This window comes from Oreochromis aureus, linkage group 7, assembly GCF_013358895.1.
Source record: "Oreochromis aureus strain Israel breed Guangdong linkage group 7, ZZ_aureus, whole genome shotgun sequence".
Classification (NCBI taxonomy): Eukaryota; Metazoa; Chordata; class Actinopteri; order Cichliformes; family Cichlidae; genus Oreochromis; species Oreochromis aureus.
The window spans coordinates 49753727-49775934 of record NC_052948.1 but is presented as its reverse complement, the minus strand read 5'-3'; the positions used below and the strand labels follow the sequence as shown (position 1 = coordinate 49775934).

The window sequence follows — 22208 nt, the reverse complement described above, 5'->3', positions numbered from 1 at the left end:
TGTAATACGAGGGAATTTTAATCATCAAACTAGTCATAAGTTATTACATCAGCTATACAGATATTAAGACATCTCATTGAATTTAGGCCAACCACTTAGGTCCCACGTTATCAAAGCATCACTACTGTCATGAGCACACGAGCCACACATTAGGGGATACAGAGAAAACACAAGTCAATGAGATCCCGCTGTGTGTTTTAACATTTCCGATTAACTGTCCACATTTTTGAGTGAAGTGAAAACTGCACGTGTAGCTACGTGCTGTAACACAAGCAAACAAACTCACAGATGAGGATAATTAGGTAATTACCATTCACGATTTCTCTACACTGCAAAGAAAGACTAAACAAAAATAGAACAAAAAAACGCTCCAGTCTTCAGGTCAGCTGTTCAGACTGTCAGCATGTCAAGCACATCTTTGATGATAGATCTGAGATTGCACTAAGATTTGTCTTCTATTTCATTGCACTTACCCCCCCCCCCAAAAAGGTATCTAAACATAATACACATATCGCCAATAACACCTCTTGTGGATACAACATGGAAATGTGCTAAAAGAAAACACATTAGAAAACAATGAACAAATCAGTGGCGTAAACAAAACAATGGAAAAAATTTAGCCTGTCATGTGTCAAGACGCGCCTTTCAAAGGTTCCTGTTGTTTTCCATATAAAGCTGGAGAACAAAGGATTGATTACCTCCTGAGTTCTTATCCCTTTCCTTAATATCTCTGCATGAATGAGAACTTTCTCGATTGAGCTTCCAAGCAAATAAAGCTGTTAGAGTTAATAGTACACTGCTAGACATACATGACTAATGTAAAGGTGGATGAATGTTGGGAAATTTCCCACCTTAACAAACAGTGTGTAGGGGATTGAAGGCACTGTATTCAAAAGTAGGATGACTGTACTGCAGATAATAATAGCTGGGGTAACTCTTTAAGGGAAAACACACACATCAAACACTTAATTTTTGATCGGTATTTGTCAAAGTTTTGTCTTATTCTGCTAAGATGGCTCAAACCCATTAAAGGGAAAACCTATTTCTACTTTCTTGTTAGAGAGTAAAAATGTCCAAGGACTTCCAATAGCCGGTGGCCCACAAGTTTTGTATTTTTTTTAAATATAAAAAAAATTTAATAATTGAGGAATCTATCTGAACTACTGTTGCCTATTTCAGCAATCAAAAGTTTCACATTGGATGGGTGTATTGCTGAGTATACAAGCACAGTATCGAATGTGAAGTTGTTTTAGATGAGGGGCGCGTCACTTAGCTGCAAGGCAAGAATGCCACAGGAACCAAAAGGTTAATGTAGATATGTCACAGAATGAGATATTAGAAATCTGGAAAATTTTGAGCTGAGCATGCAAACAGTAGTGAGTCCACTCGATTGCCATGGCAAGCCAAGACACCCTTCAGAGGAAGCTCATTTCTGCTGCTTGTATCCACAATCTCATTCTTTCAGTCTTTACCCCCAGCTCTAACCATAGGTGAGGACAGAAATGTAGCACGACCAGTAAATCTACAGCTTCACCTTTACAGTCATTTCTTTCTTCACCACAACAGACCGGTACAGCACCTGCATCTCTTCAGACGATATGCTAGTCCCATTCTCTAGCCCTAAAGATACTTGAACTCCCCTACTTAGGCGAGAGACTACTTCCCAAAGTGGAATGAGACCTGCACCCTTTTCCGGTTGGGAACTGTGGCCTCAGACTTGGAGGTGCCAATTGTCATGCCGGCTCCAAATCGTCCCAGCACGATGTATGGAGCTTGGAAAGAAAGTGTCTGGACTTCCTTGAAGACTTTTCACCTCTCATCCGAGAAGCTTCTTCAGTTCTAAGAGCAAACGGTAGAGAGTCCCAGATTTTAAGCCCTATTGGGAGTGTCCCCAAGAGGGTCGTGGACCCCCTGTTGATCCTCTGCCCCACACCCTTGAAAACGGGTGTGAGGCACAATCAGCCAAGGTTTCAGATGAACCCATTGTGAGACCAAGCTCCACCCTATCATGTGATTTACTGAGGTCAAATGGCTCAGGACGTGAGTGGGCGTTAAGGCGTTTTGGAAGGGATCTCAGAACTGGATTACAGATGGCAGACAGTTGGTGTCGTAAGCCACCGCCTCTGTTCAAAGATGGTCGTTCACAGTGAACATGCTTCTTTCATTCCTCTTTCAAACCATCTGTCTTCTCTGTCTAAAATGTGAACATTGGCATCCTCGAAAGAGAGACCTGTGTCCTTTAAATGCAGATGAATAGTTGAGTCTTGTCTTGTCGAGGTGGCTCTTCTACTCTTCACCAGTTCCTCCTAGAACTAAAGAAGCTTCTCAGATGAGAGGAGAAATGTTTTCAAGGAAACTTAAAGAAGTCCAGACACTTTTCTTTCCAAGCTCCTTTAACTACAATAACCTGGATGACTGAGAACCTTCACAGACCATCCAAGTGGAAGTTCACCAATTAATGAAGTCAGAAGGACCATATGATCTACCAAACGATAGAAGCGATCTGGGCCCACCCAGCCAGAAACAATCTACCACTTGTCTACACCTAAAAAATTCTGTACTTGAGCTCTGGTGGAGCCCTGGTTGACCATTAATTCAAAATAACCAAAAACCATTAACTTTGATTTTATTGGAAACCTAGATATATAATTACATGTACAGAAGTGAGCCAGTTTTGGCTTTATGGTTGAATTCACTGTCAATTTGTTCTGCGCCTCTATTTTGGCTCTTCTATTTGGCAAATGCAACCGGGGTGAATGATCATACTCTATTATTTAGACACATCTGTTATGCCTCAAATTATAGACAAAAGATGATTCCTTGACACAAATGTGAAGAAATTCAGACGATTACTCCCAAAATATGTGTGGGTGATCTCGTCATCAGGGAAAAATAGCAATTTCACTTAGAGGAAATGTTTAAAAAAAAAGCAAATGACACAGAACGGGGAACACTCTGGAACAAACACCACTTTGCACCTTCATCTTACATGAAAGATTAAATAAGCCCTCGCTATTATTTTCAGTCATTTGGCACTGAAAATTTCGTTATCAAAGTACTTCTAGCTACTTTTAAACCGGCATCAGCTGAGTTGCAACATTTACCTACAGTCTACTTCTGGAGGTTTTTCACTGCCAGTCTAATACATATTATTTCTCCCTTAATGATTACTGATAAAATAGAGATTTAAAAGCAATGTATATGCACTGACACTTTATGAAAAACACCTATGGAGACTTCATGTCATGTAAATTGACAAAAAAAAGCATGTAATAGCTCATTAACACCATCTACTTTTTGTTTTTTTAAACCTGATTATTATTAACTGACAGTAAACTAGACTAATATAATGTAATGTAGTGTAATATGTTAAAGGGAAAGAATTAGCTTATTAAAATAATGCCAAGCATTAACTACTTAAAACATGGGGGCAAAGTTTGCCAAGGGTTAGGGTTCCATTAATTATTTGGAAAAAAAAGAAAAAAGGCAAGCGTGTGGTTTATCTGAAATGAGAAAGAGGATGACCAAGTTTACTTAGCTAAGCTTCTTACAGATTTGTTATCGAATTATTTCTCTTGCATTTCTGCAACATGAATTGCACACTTCAGGAAAATATCTAACATTTTATACTTATGCTAAATTTTTACAAGGTTTTTTTATTTACCACCTTCATATTGGAGTCCAAACATTGCACAAGAGTATAAAACAAAATAATAATTAAAAAAAGTATATATACACCTAATCAGTATAAGGAGTAACCTTATTGGTGTAACATGTTTCTTTTTTTCTTTTTTTTTTGCATATGTGTTATTTGTTTGTGAAGCTGTTGTGTTATTTCTGCTAAATTTTTAGAAGATGGTGGGAAAAAGCACTTTGTACTTAATACTACCCTTTAAACAAATACTGCATAATGGTCTATTTGAAATAACAGGCATCTCAAAGTTAATTTACACTTAAAAATCAAAAGCTTCTATGTCTCTTCTCTACATAAAAACCAGCTCTGATGTTCTGTTACACAAGATTCTCTTTATTAATCCTCTCTCACGCTCAACTTTCTGTCTATGCCCCATGAAAATTTCCATTTCCAAATGTTGTTAATATTCATAAACTCCTAAGTATTGATAGCTGCTTGTGTAAACTAAACAGAAGCGAGTCAACACTTCGATCATTTTGAGCACATAAAAAGATAACGGGTTGTCTGTTAGGGGTATTAAAAGAAAAAATAAAAACTCAACCTGTCACTGAAATGTCCTTACTTGTGCAAAGAAGAACAAAAAACCCCAACTTTTTTTCATGCATTTATACCCAAAGTCTTTTGGAACCCACACATGCATTTTTGTAGTCTGTAAACCCTTTCAAACAAATTCAAAACTAAAAAGACCCACAGTCCTGAGTGCTTTTAAAGAGGACATATTATATGCCACTTTAGCATGTTGATGCAGGCTTTACATGTCCCCGAAATGATTAAGGTTCAGCTTATAACCCCAGTTTTCAACAGACTCTTTTCAGTTCCTGTAGCTTTAAATAAAAGTGCTGCTGGTGCCCAATCTCCTTTTCAGGAAGTGGTCTGTAAGACACAGACGGGAGCAGCCGAAAGCACCAGCCAGTGAGATCAGTGGCACAGTGTGCCACATAGACATGAATGAGAGACTCTGATGTTTCTATCTTTCTCAGTGTGATCATTTTACATGCAACACAATTGCAATCACAAACAACCACTGATTTGAGCTCATGATTATGAACCATGGTTCAATTCTAAAACTGAAATTTTAGCAATGCAGAGCAGTAGCTCTAAAAACTGGCTCATAACTGGCGACAGGTTACAAGCCAGGTTGTAGTTTGTGTCTTCATATTTCACACTCATTCCATTGTCTGTAAACAAAAACTGAAGATTATGTAAATGAGGTCAACTGTAGTGGGATTTTAAACGTGCTGAAATGCAGTTCAGGGTGCAATGAGGAGAGATGCAAAGAGATGTAAAGGACCAAGCTGAGCTTGGACTAAAGCAGTAAAGGTGACATGAAAACACAGAAATGTACACCACAGCAGGTCTGTGGTATTCAGGTGTATCTATTCACCAGTGGGGCCTGTATGTAACTACATGCAATATCTCTAGGGATGCTCTTTTGCCATCTTTTGTGGAAAAACAAAGAAGATTTAGCATAATATGTCCCCTTTAAAGATCAAAGTGTCCGACTGTGATTTATCCAACAACCCTCTCTTCATGGCCGTACCTGCTGATATGTAACTAAATAACATAAAGCACTGTTAATGTCTCTGGGTTTTTGCTTCCAGGGAAGAAGAGAAGTCCTCAAAAGCAACACACTGTAATTCTATTCTCCGCAGCATTTTGTCTTGTAACACCTGCAGCCGTCTGCCCGTATAGCATTATACAACACCATGTCACTACAGCGGCCACTGAGACGCCACAGCTACCAAAAACAGCTCCAGGGATGTAACGCAACATCTTATTTGTACACCTCAACATTAAGGATCAAAGTTATCCAACAAATAAACCGTGTCGTATTTAGGTACCGTTTTCTCTTCCTGCAACATGGCTTCAGAATAACACGCTGCTACATTTACAAAGTGCTCAAGATGGGGCTTCTTCACCGTGGTGCAAATTCCTCAGCTTCCTGTGAGGACAAGAGTAGAAAAGGGGCTCAGAAGACCTGGGGATGATAAAAGTTGAGAAGCAGTTTGAGAATGAGCAGACCCTTAGTGAGGCATCATCTCCAACTCTATATTTTGGATTTATAGCAGTTAAGAGACCAGATATCCTTCTTTCTGCTGATTTACCCAAATACACTAAAAGCCATACCTGAATTCAACTCTGTGTATATACAGCATATATAGGGATATGTATGTTTATAAGGGATATGTACAGTGTTGTGCAAACGTCTTGAGCCACCTCTCACTGCTATATATTTTCCCCCAAAAAATTCCAGACATTCCAGACAAACATGGAAATACAGAGTTTGTACAGTTCTAACAAGTTCAGCAATAGTGCTTCAGGCCTTTTGTTCTCTTCTCTGTCAAGATGATCTCACACTACTTCAATAATGTTGAGGTCTGGGCTCTGAGGAGGCATTTCATTGTGATTTTTGAATCACTTATTGCTAAAAATGAAGCTGTTACCAATCACACACTTTCTAGATTGTGTATCATGGTGAATCAATATCTGACAATACTTATTATATTTGTTCCATCACAAATGCCCCAAACCAAGGCAGCAACTCCACCATGTTTTACAAATGGCTGTAGACACTCACTGTTGTACCTCTCTTCTGACCTCCACCATACATGTTGATGATAAGTTTTAAATTTGGATCCCCTGCTCTGTGATCACAATTTACACCAAAAATACAGAATTTGAATTCCTTTGTCTATAAGACCTGTAGCCACTGATTTTCAGTCCAGCTTCTGTGTAATTACACACACCTCAGCCACTTCAGATAACACAAGATGAATGAACTGAAGGACCAGATGCAACTTCTAGGTCCAATTTTTCACGTTTTTGAGGCCTGCCAGGTCGTCTTTATCCAGCTTCCTCGATTTTTTTAAGTACACACTGCACACTATGCTGAGGTGTGCCAAATTTAAAGCTAATAGCTCTGTGTTGTGTAACTGTCTTATGTTTGGATTTGGGATTTTTTTTGTAGATTCAACTCAAGGAAATGGGAACAAATAATCTTTGTGACAGGTTCCTAATAACAAAGTACCTAAAGATACAATTTAAAATTGGTTCTTAAAAATAAACAACAAATTTCCTCTGAAAATGGTCAGGTACGAGGACTGGACTCAAAATGAGTGAAAGGCCAGAGAACTACTGCTGAAGATCACTTTTAAAATATTCAAAAACATCGGTCTCAAAAGTTTTGCACAGTAATGAAGCAAAGTGTAAAGACTCCAACCTCTCTTTATCTCAAAGTGCTCTCGTCTCTGCCTCAATCTTCCTCTCTCCATGAAGGGTGTCTGGGTCAGCCGGGGCCACCGTCTGTCTCACTGCAATCTCAGGGCCTCCGCCATAAATTCCCAACAAGTACTGCCAAGTCTCCTCTGAGATCTGACCATAGTCTGCACCTGTGGTGAAAAACACACGCAATGTCTAAAAACAGTACATTGATTTTCTACCTTAATGTCCTTTTCAACCTCCTCAGACTTACCTTGCTTTAGCTGTATATGTCCTCCTTTCATAACACCGATTTTACTGTTGTCGATGGGACCGGGTGGCTCTGGGAAAGAATTTTAAAAAAGTATTTGGTAAAGAGAGAAAGATGGAAACTCGAATGTGCTGCTACTCATCGTACCATTGTCTTTGCCCTTCACAAAGCTCTCCCACTCTCTGAACCACTGCATGCTGATACACAGGATCACTGTTGGAGCCTCCTCAGCTTGAAACTCTTTGTTCAGCTACACACAAGGAAAAACAAAAAAGCTCATTCAACACAAAGACACTTTAGCACAAAGGTAACCCTTTGCATAACACACACGTTTACCTTGATGAAGGTGTCAATTTCTGTTTTTCTGCGTTTAGCTAGAGCTTCAATCTCCACCTGACAGATTGCACACATGTAGAGGTGGTTGACTGCTGGGCCACCTCCAAAGCTGAGAGCAGAAAAAAAACGTAACAGAGAGATGGTGAGAGATTAAGACGATTTGATAAGCAAGTATAAGGCCTTTTTGTTGGTCTTTACATCAATGCTGAGATGCATGTCAACTTCAAATGGGTGTTGCTGTCTAATATAATCAAAGTGGTCAACAATGTTGCTACATGACGCACCATAACCATTATGCCGAGTGACGGTTTTTGGTCATTTTGATTATAAACAACAACAGCGTCTGGTTTCTTTTTTAATACAGACAAAAGTACTGAGTGACACCTCTTCAACCTTTTTCAGGTATAAAAATCAAGCACCTAACCACACAGCTTGACTTTACACATGTTGGTGAAAGAGTGGGTCATTCTAAAGAGCTCAGTGAATTCAAGTGTGGTGCTGTAATATGATGCGACCGTTGCAACAAGTCCGTTTGTGACATTTCCTCCCTCCTGGCTCAACCTCCTTGTTCTAAGTGCTATTACTGCAAAGCAGAAGTGCTTGGCACCAAAGCAACTCAGCCACAAAGTGACTGCAACCATCTGGACATTTTTTTCGAATTACTATGCTAGTAATTCGAAAAAATGCCCTTAGTTTTTCCACTAACTTTGGACCAAAACTCCCTGTTTAAGGCAGCAGGAACTTATAAAAGCAGATACACACATATATGACCCACATGATTGTATGTTTATATATGTGACTCCTCCCACCATGCGTGAATGGCTGTGTCTTGACGGAGGCAGGTGCCTGTGTGTGGTTGGGTTGAATTGATTCCCGGACTGGATAACTGGATGTACAGCAAGCTATTAACCAGATGACAGCCACCTCGCCCGTCTCTTCTGACCTCCACCACCCATCAAACAGTCTGTGTTTCTGATAGTAGCTTTGAGTGTTTCACACTCACTAACGAACATCGAGACATTCGTTAGTGAGTGTGAGTAAATTTGTGTGTCTGGTTTCATGAGTGCTAGTCGAGATCTTTGTAAATAGTTTTGTAAATCACACAACTTGTTCTGTTTTACTGTATATACTGAACACTACAGGAGTGAGAAGGCTTTTCCATTAAAACCTCTTTTCTCTTGTTTACTGGATAGGAGTTTAGGTAAGCAAATTGTCTTTTGTTTGACTTTTATTTTGGGCAGGGAATATTTGGGACCTTTGGAGATCTTTTGTTTGTTTCATTGCCATAGCTCACTGCTGAAGTCAATAAACAGCTGCATAGCATTTGCAATTGCTCTGTGTTTTGGCTCTTTCTTGGGCGGAGTTGGAGTGGGGAATCACATTTCTTGTTACGCCCAGGTTACCCCAGGCCAAGGTCGTAACATAGTCATACTGAGGTTTGTTTGGCAGCACGGAGCACGTTTACCTGTTGTAAAGGTATTCCCACACGTTCTGGGGAACAATCACAACCAGATCATCTATGTAGTGGTATTTATTAGGAGGGATCCCTGCACAGAGATGAAACACGTGAAGGTTAATAAAGACAGTACAGGCATGTTTTTCTAATCAAGACACGTGAGTGGACGACCTAATAAAAATATTTATACCAGGCTGCAGGCTGAGCCATGAGCAAGCAATTCTGATTTTAAAGAAGAGACTTAACCACACATACCGCCGTGCTGACAAAGAAACGTGTGGTTGCTGATGGGGCCTGGCTCAGCGAAGGTGTTGAACTTGTTGAGCCATTCTCTGGAGATGTAAAACTGCAGCAGGCTGGGCTCCTTCATATTGGCCAGAGCCACCACCTTCTGCCTCTCTCTCACAGCCTCCTCGCTACTTTTCCTGCACGAGTCCAAGAGAAATGAGTCACTAAACACATCTTGGATGAATTAGCGTAGAGTCGATGTAAATGACGCCTTTGCTCACCTATAGAACAACACATAAGCCTCTGCGTTCTGCACCACCGTCTCATGGACTTCGGTAACATACTGGTCATCAAACTCATACCACTGGCCGTTGATTACATTCTGACAGTAAGCTATGTAGTGCCCACCTGCACCCATAAAAAGCATGAGAAAACATTTCAGTGACAGATGCTAATCAGATATGGGTTTTGCTCGCACCGTGAGATATATGGCCCACGGGGGAATTAATATATCAACAGGAAACTTTGCAGTCTCATACTTCCTGCAGTGCCATGGTGGCAAATGACTGACAGCAAGTCGTAAGTGGTAACTTGTGATGGACTCTCTTTAGCCAGGAAAGGTCGCATGTCGAGGCCCTCAAGCGGGAAGGACACGTGGCTGCTTATCTTGAACGAATACATGACCTCATGCCGAAAACGTTTCAGGTGAATGCACAGAATCTATGCAGCAAATATAGGACAAAACAAGGAAATTAAAGATGGCATTATGCATCAGATTGCAAATGAAACTGATGTGTTATCTACTGAAAGAAAGTGCTGAGATCAAAAAAAAAGTTTAAAAAAAGAAAAGAAAAGAAAACCGCACCTCTGGAAGTCTAAGCACTTTGCAGTATTTGACACCATTTCTCAACCTGTAGAAAAGAAAACACTGTGTGAATAAATGCATACAAATAACCTCCTTTTAAATCAAGGATATATATTTCAAGCATTTAATTTTACGCACTTTTTACATCTCTCACAGCTGTACATGTTATCCCCTGGAAAAAAAACACAAAGAAAATGAATGGAAATTGAAATTCTGACATAATAAACTATGTTAGTATGCTAATGCTGTTTACCTTTGAGTTCATCTGCAGCAAAAAAAGCAGCAAGGCAGTCCTCTAGTGTTACCATGGGCCCCCAAAACCAACTGGGGATACACGAGACTACAAACCTGCACAACACAAACACAAATATTCATAACAAAAAAAACAAACAAAGCAAGCTGGAGAAATATTAGCTTTAAAAGGCAACTTTAAACTTCAGCGCAGTTGATCACATAGTGAAAAGGTTTCCTCCTCCCACGGCCTTTTTGAATTAGTCATTTTTAATCATTCTTACTAATAAGCCTGAATATTCTTTAAGCTTGATTCTCAGACAAAACAAAGTGAGTTAGAGGATGGACTGGTGTGAAAGTTAGAACATCTGGAAAACTGCAATTCCTTGATATGGCCGTTTGGGGCTGGCTCCAAAAGCAAGTCAAAATTATATTTATTGTATTAAGGTTTAAGGTTATTAGGGGTGTGACTTAATAACCTGAAATCTTAAGGTTACAGATGTCCGCTATAATCACTAGAGTCTTTGCAAAGACTCCACCACAGCTAATTAAAGCTAACTGAAGTCTTTCGCCCTTTTGAGGTGCCTTTTAGATCATTTGATAAGAATTACCTGCCAATAACTAACAACTGGAGTAACAATTCATCCAAAGCACTCAAATAAATAATTATAAATCATTCAAGTGTTTCCCATTGTAACCACCAAACTTCCATGGATAAATTTCCATTGGAGAACAGCTTCAAATCATAATGTCATTTTGTTGCTTTTATTTTGAAGGCGGATGTTTGTTTTTTTAAGTAGTTTTTAAAAATGACTTTGACTTCTAAGAACTTATTTACTGCAGTTGGAGGTAAAGTTGTATGCTTAGTTTGTGTAGAGCAGATTAGTGTGATTCACCACTGAATCACCAAGATGAATACAAGATGAAACACGTAGAGAAATACAAGAACTTGACTGTTTTAGAGAGTGAAAGTTTTAAACATCCACGTATGGGGCGGTCAAGACCAGCTTTGTGATTTCCCACAAAAACAACTGAAAAACAGTAAAAATATTCTTACTGAGAATATTTTTACTTTTTGGGCCAGACTAACACGCCCTGATAAAACAGCATTTGAAAATGTGCAAACTGTTAACAAGAAGGAACGAGGACATTTCGGGGAAATCTGAAGCTTCTAATGCAGACAATTTTAACTTTTTCTCCTTGTCACCGGATGAGAAATGTGATATCTGCAACACAGCCCAATATAAGTCTATGTACACGTGAAACAAGGGAGTTTGACATCATGGAGGAGCTGGAGTGATTCGTCCATGACGGTAACTGCATGCTTGGATAGGCTGGAGCTGAAACGGGACAAACTGGCAGGTGTTACAACTAATGGCTGTCTAAATCTGAAGAAAGATAAAGCGACTGAAATGAACACAGAACTGAAATTGATGTTTTTGCACTGAATTATACATCAGGAAGTGTTGTGTAAGTCATTGCTAAAAATTAACCATGTTGCAAGAGCAAAAGCACAGAATCATTTCAGTTTTTCACATCATCATCACTGCTGGATCTTTATCGTTCTCTCAAAGAGGAGAGGTTTCCGTGTATCAGAAGACGCTCTGAGGCTCTACCTTCATATGTCAATAAATACCCTTAGTGACTACGTTTAACAAATCCCCTCCCAGTGATGATCACCCGTCTGCTGTCCTTCATATTTCCACCTGCAGCGCTCCACAACAGTCCCAGTTTCTCATGGGAAAAAGCTGACCCCTGTGTTAGCTGATAACAGCATTGTCAAAACACAGCCACTTCTGTTTCCATAATATCAAGATTGCAACAGCCGTGAAGGTAAAAGTCAAAGCTTTGAAACAAGACTTCATAAACTAGTATGTGACATCACAGCAGAGTAGTAATCTGAACATGAATTTTTGAGCTATGACGCAAACAAAGCAGAATTGTATTTAGACTTCCAGCGGACAAAGGTTATCTGCGCTCATTCCTGAGGGAGATATCCGGCTCTTTAATCTCCGGATGCTCTGCCTGTATAGTGCCAACATATGTGCACAGGTAGTTTGATGGTGCGATGGATTTATCAGATTTTTGGAAAAGTACACTTACCAATGAGACTGAACCAAAAGAGTAATGTTTTAAGCCAAAAAACAAAAACAGTAATGAGCTCAAAGATGCTGTAAGTCAGCAGAATTTTTAAAAATAAATAAAAAAAATTTGGGTTAAACAATGAAAGCCCTCTTCCACACTACCAAGTATTCCATTGCTTGAGTGTTATTATGAAACCAAAGGAGTAGCTTTTAAGAGGTACGGACAAAATAGATATATCTTGCTGAAAAGTGTAACCTGTGCATTTCACAGCCACCTTAAGTTTACCAAATCTCTCCAACCAATGAGTAATCAACTGACTCCAGATGGCCTCTCTACATGTCCTACACACACATTTTATCTGTTTATCAGTACATTTTCAGAAAAAAATATGATAAATCATTGAAGGAAGTTAGCTATGGCATCAGCTGCGATACACTTCCTCTAACTAGCAAAGTGATTGCTAGTTAGAGGAAATAAACTATTCATTTTTTAGATCTATTTAGTTTTATAGATCTGGCATAGCACATGCGTTCATCTTCATCATCAAACACACACAGACACATGTTGCAGCACCTACTGAAAAGACTAGCTAAATAAGAAGGTTTTGTAGTTTTATGATTCATTTTCAGGAAATGCACAACAATTTTGAAAAATCTGACAGGCCAAGTTTCTACTCGCCGTTAATTCTGTAAAAATGTTACCCTGCAGGCATGTAGAAAGCTTATCTAACTACATCTGAAGATACAGGAAACTGAACTCAGAAACATGCCAGATTAAAAGTATATCGGTAACATCAGCAGTCAAAATTCTGCACAACTCAGGTTCAAACATGCAAACGTCTTCTCAGCCTTTTACAATTATATTTGATTCACTGACCGCCGTATGGAGTCCATGATGTAGGAGATCCACCCCTGCGAGCCATAAGTGTCGGGGCACACACCAGTCTTCACCGGCAGGTTCTGATGGATGGATGAATGGAGCTTTGCTAGGTCTTCTTTACCAGGAATAGGGAGGGATAAGTCCTGGAAGGTTTCCACTGTAGTTGAGACCTGTAACAAATTCAGATAACCAGTTTAAACAGCATACCTCTAGCAGTAAAAGAGCAATTATGAATGTGTTTTAATCACTCTAATTATACAGAAAAGTCTGTATAATATTGAAATGAAATAATTGCACAAGTCACTTCATTTCATTTAAACCTGCTTTGATAGGAAATGTAATATAATTTAACAATTAATATATTTTATAAAGCGTATACTCCAGCTCCCCCTTCTGTTCAAATATGTGAAGTGCATCTTACCCTGTCACAGGTCAAACACTGGACCAGACTGAGGATCGAGCCATCAAAGATGTCAGAGATCACACTGCGATAGTGAGACTGTTTTTTCTTCCTGGCACTGAGCAGCAGCTGAGCTGGAAGACACATGATGTGAGGGAGGGCTGACTTCAGAGGACAAAGGCAGAGAGCATCTCAAAGAGTGCCACCTTAACTAACATCTTTGTAACCGTGTATTACTCAAACTGAAAATGACTTTCAGATACTATTCATCAGCTACACATACCTTTCAATGCCTGCCACTAATTATTTTATCCTTCACTTGTCCAGTTTTCTCATTTTGCTGTGACATGCTGTGACATGCCAAGTTTTCAGCTAATATCTCGAACCTTGGTGGTGCCAAAGTACTACTTTATGCCTATCAAACTGTGTTATCGTTGACATTTTATATTCAGCCAAAGAAATGGGAATAAATGATGTGTTTTTTTCAACAGGCTGACGGTCAAAGTCCCAAAAGATATAATTAAATGGGTTTTTTGTTCATGTTTGAATGATACACGAGTCACGTGAGCCTCCACAGTCACCTGACCTAAACCCTGGAGTGAAAATGAGTGTAAAAGCAGCCAACATCTCCAAAAAAAAAAAAACTTAGAAAGATCTTCAGAAAAACTCAATAACTCCACCACGGTAGTGCAGTAAAAATGTGTTTTACCGAGGCAAATGTTTCTCAGCCTGGGGACTCCACAACAAGTCTGTTAAAATTGTGAAGCATCTTGAGCAATCTATGAGAAATTTTCTCACCTTTTTTGAAGGAGTATGCAGGTCCTGAAGAGCGGAGAGGGCTGGACCGGGGGGGACTGGAGGACAGTTTGGGATGCAGCTCTTGAAGGGTGCGCACAGGACTGCAGGGAGTGGACTGGGGCTGGGCCATCGATGCTTCATTGTCTGGCTCTAGAAAACATTACAGTGGAAATACAAGCTTAATGATAACTGATGATATTCTATAATACGTAACTGAATAATCCAATATATATGTATATATAAAATGACTGTATTCCTGCTGGGCTTGTACCTGAGTTGTTGTTCCTCGGGACTTGACTTTGCCCTGTGTTAGACGTCTGATGGTTTTCCTGACTTTGGACCTCTGTGTTTGGGCTTGCTGCAGGCTCCTCTTCATCCTCCGCCCTCCTTTCAGGAGCCCCCTCCTCAGCTGCTGTGTCCACATCAGCATCTTCATCCATCTCTTGTGAGCCGCCACGGAGCGGGGAGCCGGGTACCCTCCTTTCTTTAAGCCTCTCCTTCTCAGAGATCACTGCACCACTACTGACGTCCCCCATTCCACCTGCCGGTGACCGGACCCCATCACACTCATCCTGGATGAGCAACTCGCTGTCACCCACCCCTCCTCCCTCCCCTCGGTCACTACTGGAGCCAGAGTCACAGGAGAGGAACTCATCCTCAGAGGGGGAGCGGTCTCCGTCTCTTCTGTCCTCCCCGTCGCTCCCGTCGCCGCCCACACTACACTCCGACAGAGGCTCCTTCAGCTCTTCGTGTAGCTGGTCCATCAAACAGCGCAGGAACTCCTGAGTGTCCTGGACAACACATAAACCTTATATTAACTGCATGGATAGGGCCGCATTCACAACATTTGTAAACAGACAATAGATAAACACAACTATTGCAAACAAAAAGACAGAAACATTGGAGTAACAAGAAATCAGTTTGCACATTAGCGAGATACCATGTGCTGATCACAGCCACTGAGTAAACAGACAAATCAAACATTAACTAAGCCACCGAGAAAATATGGAAAAAATAACAAGAAACTGGATTGGAGATAACTCGATACCGGGTGATTGTCTGCATTTTCTCTTTAAACAAAATCAGACAAACTCAAATACAAAGTCTAATCAGAATCAGAATCAGAATACTTTATTGATTAAACTTCAAGTCAGACTTTGTATTTGAGTTTGTCTGATTCTATTTAAAGAGAAAATGCAGACAATCACCCGGTTTGTTTATCCTTAGACGTGCCATGAAACATAACTGAGTGAAGACGAAGCCCTCTGTCTTTTCAGTATTCAAATATGAAAGACACAGAACAACAGAAGTAAAGCCTGTGTTATCCCAAGGAGCAGTTATCTTTCAGATCAAGCAGCCTCTCAGAAGGGAAATGGAAATTCAATTCCTGTCTTTATGTTAAAAGAAAAAAATGCATTTCCTATTATTTTGTCTAGTGCCCCCTCCCCCCTCCAGACAAATGGCATTTGAAGGAAGGCTTGTAGTCTAACAATGAAAGTGATTAACGATAAAGGAAAACAGGAATTAACGCTAATGTGGATTTCTCTTTGTCAAAGGCCAATCAACCATGTTTGTGTACTTGCTTTAACTGCCACAGGGGGGAGACAAACTGTAGATTTCAGACTGAGTCAAAAAATAATCAGAATCAGAATCAGAATCAGAATCGTGTTTATTGGCCAAGTATATGTGCAGACAAATACAAGGAATTTGGTTCCGGTAGATGGTGGCTATCAAGCACAGCAATGTAAAACACACACACACACACACACACACACGTCTATATATACATTACACATGCATACACATACATACACAAAGCTGTGTAAACCAACTATAAATAACTAAACTTATGTACATAAAATACAGAAATGAAATGAGGTGGAATGAATACTACAAAATGTACATAAGGTGCAGTTGCAGTCTGGCAGTGGGAGCAGTGTGACAGGTCAACTGTTTAGAAGGGAGATGGCGAGGGGAAAGAAACTGTTCCTGTGTCGGGTGGTCCTGGTCTGCAGGCTTCTGCACCGTCTGCCAGAGGGCAGCAGGTCAAAAAGTCTGTGTCCAGGGTGTGAGGGGTCTGTGATGATTTTCCCTGCCCGCTTCCTGGTTCTTGAGAGGTACAGATCCTGGATGGAGGGCAGGGGGCGCCGATGATCCTTTCTGCTGCCCGTACAGTCCGCTGCAGTCTGCTCCTGTCCTGTTTAGTGGCTGCACCATACCAGACTGTGATGGAGGAGCACAGGACAGACTCAATGACTGCAGTGTAGAACTGGGTCAGCAGCTCCTGTGGAAGACTGTACTTCCCCAGTTGTCTCAGGAAGTACATCCTCTGCTGGGTCTTTTTGAGGATGGAGTTGATGTTGGTCTCCCACTTCAGGTCCTGGGAGATGGTGGTACCCAGGAACTTGAAGATCTTCACAGTCGACACAGGGCTGTCTGACATGATGAGGGGGGCAGAGTTGGGGATGTCTCCTGAAGTCCACTGTCATCTCTACAGTTTTAAGAGTGTTCAGCTCCAGATTGTGCTGACTGCACCAGAGTACCAGCCGCTCAACTTCCTGCCGGTATGCAGACTCATCACCATCCTGAATGAGGCCAATGACGGTGGTGTCATCTGCAAACTTTAGGAGTTTAACAGCCGAGTTCTTGGAGGTGCAGTCATTAGTGTAGAGGGAGAACAGTAGTGGTGAGAGGACACATCCTTGAGGGGCACCAATACTGAGGGTCCGAGTTTCAGAGGTGATCTCCCCAGCCTCACTTGTTGCTTTCTGTCTGTCAGGAAGCTGGTGATCCACTGACAGGTAGCTGGAGACACGCTGAGCTGGGAGAGTTTGGAAGAGAGAAGTTCAGGCACGATGGTGTTAAAAGCCAAACTAAAGTCCACAAACAGGATCCTGGCATAAGTTCCCGGGCGGTCGAGGTGTTGCAGGATGTAATGCAGCCCCATATTCACTGCATCATCCACCGACCTGTTTGCCCGGTAGGCAAACTGCAGAGGGTCCAGCTGGTGGCCTGTAATGTCCTTCAGATGGGCTAACACCAGTCGTTCGAAGGATTTCATGACCACAGACGTCAAGGCGATAGGTCTGTAGTCGTTCAGTCCTGTGATGGTGGGTTTCTCAGGACTGAACGACTACAGACCTATCGCCTTGATGGATGGACTGCACTTTAAAATACACAACCCAGTAATCTTGTGAAAAACATTTTTTGCAAATCCAAGGGTTTAATGGTATAAAATCCAATAAAAGGACAGTGTGAAGATGCTGTTGAAGCATGCCGGGCAGACGCCCCTACCTGCTGAGCATAACCACGAAACATGGGGTTCACCAGTTTGATGCCGTGGGACAGGCTGGTAGGGACAACATAGCTGGGCCTGAGAGGACAGCAGTAATAAGAGACATGCAATTATGTTTTCATTTTAATGACTAAACACTAGTTTGTTGTCCAGTTTACATACAATCACTGTGACGCTTAATTACCGTTTTTTATGCCAGAGTTCTGAGATGAGTTTCTGGTAGCTCTTGCATAAAGCAGGCTTCTTGTCAGTCCTTACTAATCCACCACAGTCCAGGAAAAACTGAGTGAGAGGAGGGCTAATGAGGGGGCAGAGGGACAGCTGAGGTTAAAGCACCTCTAACATTAATAGTAGATGTAAAACAAAAGAGAAGTTTTATTGTTGGACTGAAATATGCCCAATAATTACCCTGATGAAAGCCAAAACAAACATTAAAGTTGTTCTACATTTTAGGAGGAAAAGCACGCACCAGTTGGACAGGGCTTGAAGAGCTGCGTTCATGTAACAGGAATTTCCAATATTTTTCATTCCTGTCAACCCTACAAACAATGATCCAAAAAAAGATCACCAATCATGAAACACTTTATCCTCTCAGAAAGCGTTCAAACTAAAAATCTTACACATAAAGACTGCTGTACAAGTCAGACAGAAAAAAAAACCCTTCAAGGCCTCAATGAAAAGAAACCAGGGCAGCTTTGACCACCAGTCTAGAAATGTTTGAAGCTGATCAAGCATGCATGCATGCATACCTCTGGGTTTAAGCTCATCCTCTTCTGATTCTGAGCCTTCTTCTTCGGCCACAGCAATCGGTACTGCTTTGAGTGGGTGGCCAACTGTCTGGGGAGAGGTGTCCTAGGAAGAGAATAAACAAATATTATAAGCATCCTGTGTGTGTGTGTGTATTTCTTGTTCTTATGTTAAAATGTAAATTCCACTAGTAAGACACTTAAAATAAAAAAAAAGGTATTGGGTTGAACTCATACCTGCTCTGTAGCTTTACAGAGGTGTGCTGCAGCAGGTACGGGCACCAGGGCCGGCCTGTGCTCCAGAAACACCTCTCGCTCACACACATAACACCAGATCCTGAACGTTGTCAGGTTCACGGTAAGGTTGTGCTTCTTAGCCTAAAAGGAAGCACACAATCTGTTTATAGACTACTGATAAAAAAAGGGGGGACCTGCAAATAAATTTTGTATGAAAGGGCCGTACCTGTGCATGCAGGGTGCTGTGATCAGAGTAGGACTCTCCACACCCGACATATGGGCAGTCATTCTGCAAAGCAGACACAATGTAAGATAGGATCTCATGCCTTTTCGCTTCTCTATTCAGAATCCAAAAATCAATCAACACCCTTTATCGCTTTCCTGAACTGAAGGGGAACTGCATTTTTAAGCACATTTATACTCCACGCTAACATTAATTATTCAGCATTCACCTGGCCCTCCAGTCTCTGATGATATATGCTAAGGGCAGTGTTGGCTTAGAACTTAAGCTACCTTTTAGCTTCATAGCTAAGTATTTCAGAGAATAATGTAAGGCATTTAACATGATCCAAGTCCTAACCTTACCTGCAGACAGGCCCACAGGTTTGGACCACCAGCTCCACATGACTGACAAGTTCCCTACAGGCAATATTAACACAACATAGTAAAGAAGAAGAAGTTTACATGCATGGATATTACATGAGCACAACACAGCTCAAGTGCTTACTTAAGTCGCCATCCACAATAGGGTATATTTTACATCTGACAGCAGCTTCACTGTATGAAAACCCCACCTTAGACTTCTGCAGAAGGTCCTCCTTTGTCACCTCGCCTATTGAATCGAGGTGGGGGCAAACGTCTTGTTCAGCCATAGCTACCAACTATCTTCTTCTGGTGGACGTCTGCAAACGTGACAGGCCATTAATAGCAATAAAGTCTTCAGAAAGGGGCTGCTGTAAGCTAACGCTAGCTCCATCACCTCAACACCAAACACACAGACAGACAGACAGCGCACTCACCTCGTCTCTGGCTGATAGCTCAAAAGCAGATGCAGCAGCAGCAGTTGTAGTCTGTCATTACCGCGAAGACAACAACCCCCTAAACAGAAGCTGTCAACCCTGCAAAGGTAAAGGCCTTCTGTTTACCCACCAAAGCTCACGAAACATCTCCTGGCCCGCAGCGACGTGCTTTACAAAGGGCTCACAAACAGAAGCGGCTGCCGCGACCTGAAAGCTTACTTTTCATGTCCGTGCAAACAGCTCGTGCTGAATGCGAGCAGGTGACAGTATACTAGCAAGACACCGAGGAGGTGACGCGATATCCCGGCAAACCATCCCCAAACAACCTCCCCCCCCGCCCCACCTCCATCTGCAGAGAGGCCCGGCACGGCACGCACGACCACTGGGGACGACGTCAGACTGAAGGAGGAGACGTCAGCCCCGGCCACCGTTAGGTCAACACATGCAAATTCAGTACCGCTGATGAAAATGAAGGCCCTCTTCTTTTTTTAATATTAGTTCTGTGTCCTGATTAACATTTGATTCATAACTATTTTATTTGTATATACTGATACATAGAGATTCATAAACCGCAAAGTGCGCTCCGATTTCGTAAATGTCCCTGTTTACGGAAGTGACATAATACTGCACGTATGTCAGAGGTACGTAAGTTAAATGGGTCCCTCGAGTCCATCGGTTGACTGTTTACAGTGCCGTGAAAAAAGTGTGCCTCCTTCCCCCTTGGTCTTTTCTTGTTTAGTTTAGTTTTTCTTGGCATTCAAAGATTTTTTTACACAGATTATGAGTGGAGATAGGTGCAGACACTAAGTAATATATGAAGACATACACAATATTTTTTGTATAGATACAAAAAAATCAACAACAAATAAGTAGATTAAAATAACATACATGAAATTCACCTAGGACCTACACAAAATATAATTTTACAGGTTTACCCTATTTGACCCACTAATCCCATAGTTTTAATAAAAATCATTTTTCTTAAGAGAAAGAAAGTAGTCCTTTCCATAGTATAAATGTCACGTGAGTGCTTTTTTGTATGCAGCTGTCAGGACACCAAATATATATTCATCAGGGCATCTTAGCGGAAAATATCAAGCAAATGTTAATATTATTCAGTGAAATCCCAAAGTAAATATAAAATGCAGTACTTAAATTATCTTTTAAGAGGCAGTGAGTCTGGGGTCTGGGGAAGGGGAAGGGGATAGCAGTCCCAACAATGGTTTGGCAGAAGTAGGACCCAAATGCAGGACTTTCTGAATGTAGACAGTGTGTTTATTTACAGCAAAGAATAACAACAAAAGTGCTAACAATTCACAATGTGTGAGTTCTCTGTGCGACAGTTCCTCAATTCCCATGCAGTGATTTTCCTCCGTGGTCCATGGTAAATGTTCCTCTATCCTCCGAGTCTGTACATAGGTGCCCAGCTCCCTCCGCACGTTTCCGCAATCCTCCTGGAAACAAGAAACGCTTCTGTTAGTACATCTTCACCTTATGAGCAAGAGAACCCCGTTCATAGTACAGCGATCCTGCGCCTAGCACTGCTCCGCTACTCTCTTAAGTAGTGCTTCCTTGACAAGGCTGATCAGTAAAAGGTGAATGTGATTACTCCAGGTGTGGCTGGCTCTAAGGTGGGAAGACTCTCCAGGCCTGGTGTGGCAACAAAACCCGAACACCACAGCACACACACACACCCTGACATGTACACAGGGAAACAAGGGACCAGGAGCAGACAATACCAAACAAACAACAACAGACAATCCTGAGAATCTGATAGACCATTTTTTGATACACCCAATATTGCTACAAAAACTTGCCGGAAGAAGACCATTTTCGGATGGATTTGATGGCAACGGACCTTGGAACAGTACCAACGATGAATAGAATAACCAGCATTGCAACTAATGGACCATCAATGCTGGTAGGAAAGAAGCTGCAGAACTGCATTTGTGGCTGGTCAAAACTAACAACTGACGTGGGCCAACTACGGCATGACATGGCTAATGACCTCAGGCAGATTAACAACACCGCACTCCCAGGGAAAGCTCTGGTGGTTCCAGTTTGGGTTGTTACCCAAACTACTGTGGCCACTGATGATGTACGGGGTCTCAGTTAATCATGCCAATCGACTGGAGAGGCTAGTGAGCATCTACGTGAGGAAGTGGCTTGGACTTACGAAATGGCTAAGCAGCGTTGGACTCTACAGCGACAGGATACTGTCATTGCCTATCCTTAACCTAGCAGAGGAGTTCAAATGTGCAAAAGTGAGTCTGGAAATATCACTCACAGACTCCTAGGACTGAGAAGTGCTGCTCCCACCCTAACAACGGGGAGGAAGTGAACCCCAGCCACAGCTGTGCTACAGGCCAAATCTGCTCTTCTCTATCGTGGGCCACGTCCAACAAGGGCAGAGGAGGGTTTGGTCTTGGAGCAGTAACAACTTTCTGGCAACAGGCATCTGTAACCGAAT

General features: G+C 41.5%; 1 protein-coding gene across 3 annotated transcripts; it reads right to left on the bottom strand.

Moving 5' to 3' along the window:
• usp20 (ubiquitin specific peptidase 20) lies at positions 1-20351 on the bottom strand. 3 transcript variants are annotated; one of them, XM_031754509.2, is made up of 26 exons: positions 19958-20351; positions 19739-19837; positions 19514-19621; positions 19305-19358; positions 18946-19008; positions 18720-18860; positions 18486-18588; positions 18206-18275; positions 17921-18034; positions 17736-17814; positions 14713-15232; positions 14442-14591; positions 13665-13777; positions 13241-13413; positions 10302-10396; positions 10187-10220; positions 10049-10094; positions 9723-9903; positions 9465-9591; positions 9211-9380; positions 8965-9046; positions 7500-7608; positions 7311-7413; positions 7167-7235; positions 6915-7083; positions 1-5672 (listed from the first exon to the last, which is right to left on the bottom strand). In XM_031754509.2, the coding sequence occupies exons 3-25, from the start codon at positions 19589-19591 to the stop codon at positions 6926-6928; spliced, it is 2832 nt and encodes a 943-aa protein (XP_031610369.1). In that variant the 5' UTR covers positions 19592-19621; positions 19739-19837; positions 19958-20351; the 3' UTR covers positions 1-5672; positions 6915-6925. The 3 variants fall into 3 exon arrangements, with proteins under 3 accessions (XP_031610369.1, XP_031610368.1, XP_039471219.1); XM_031754508.2 differs by having other exon boundaries at positions 19739-20351; XM_039615285.1 differs by having other exon boundaries at positions 1-5636; positions 19739-20351.
• Positions 20352-22208: the final 1857 nt, after the last annotated feature.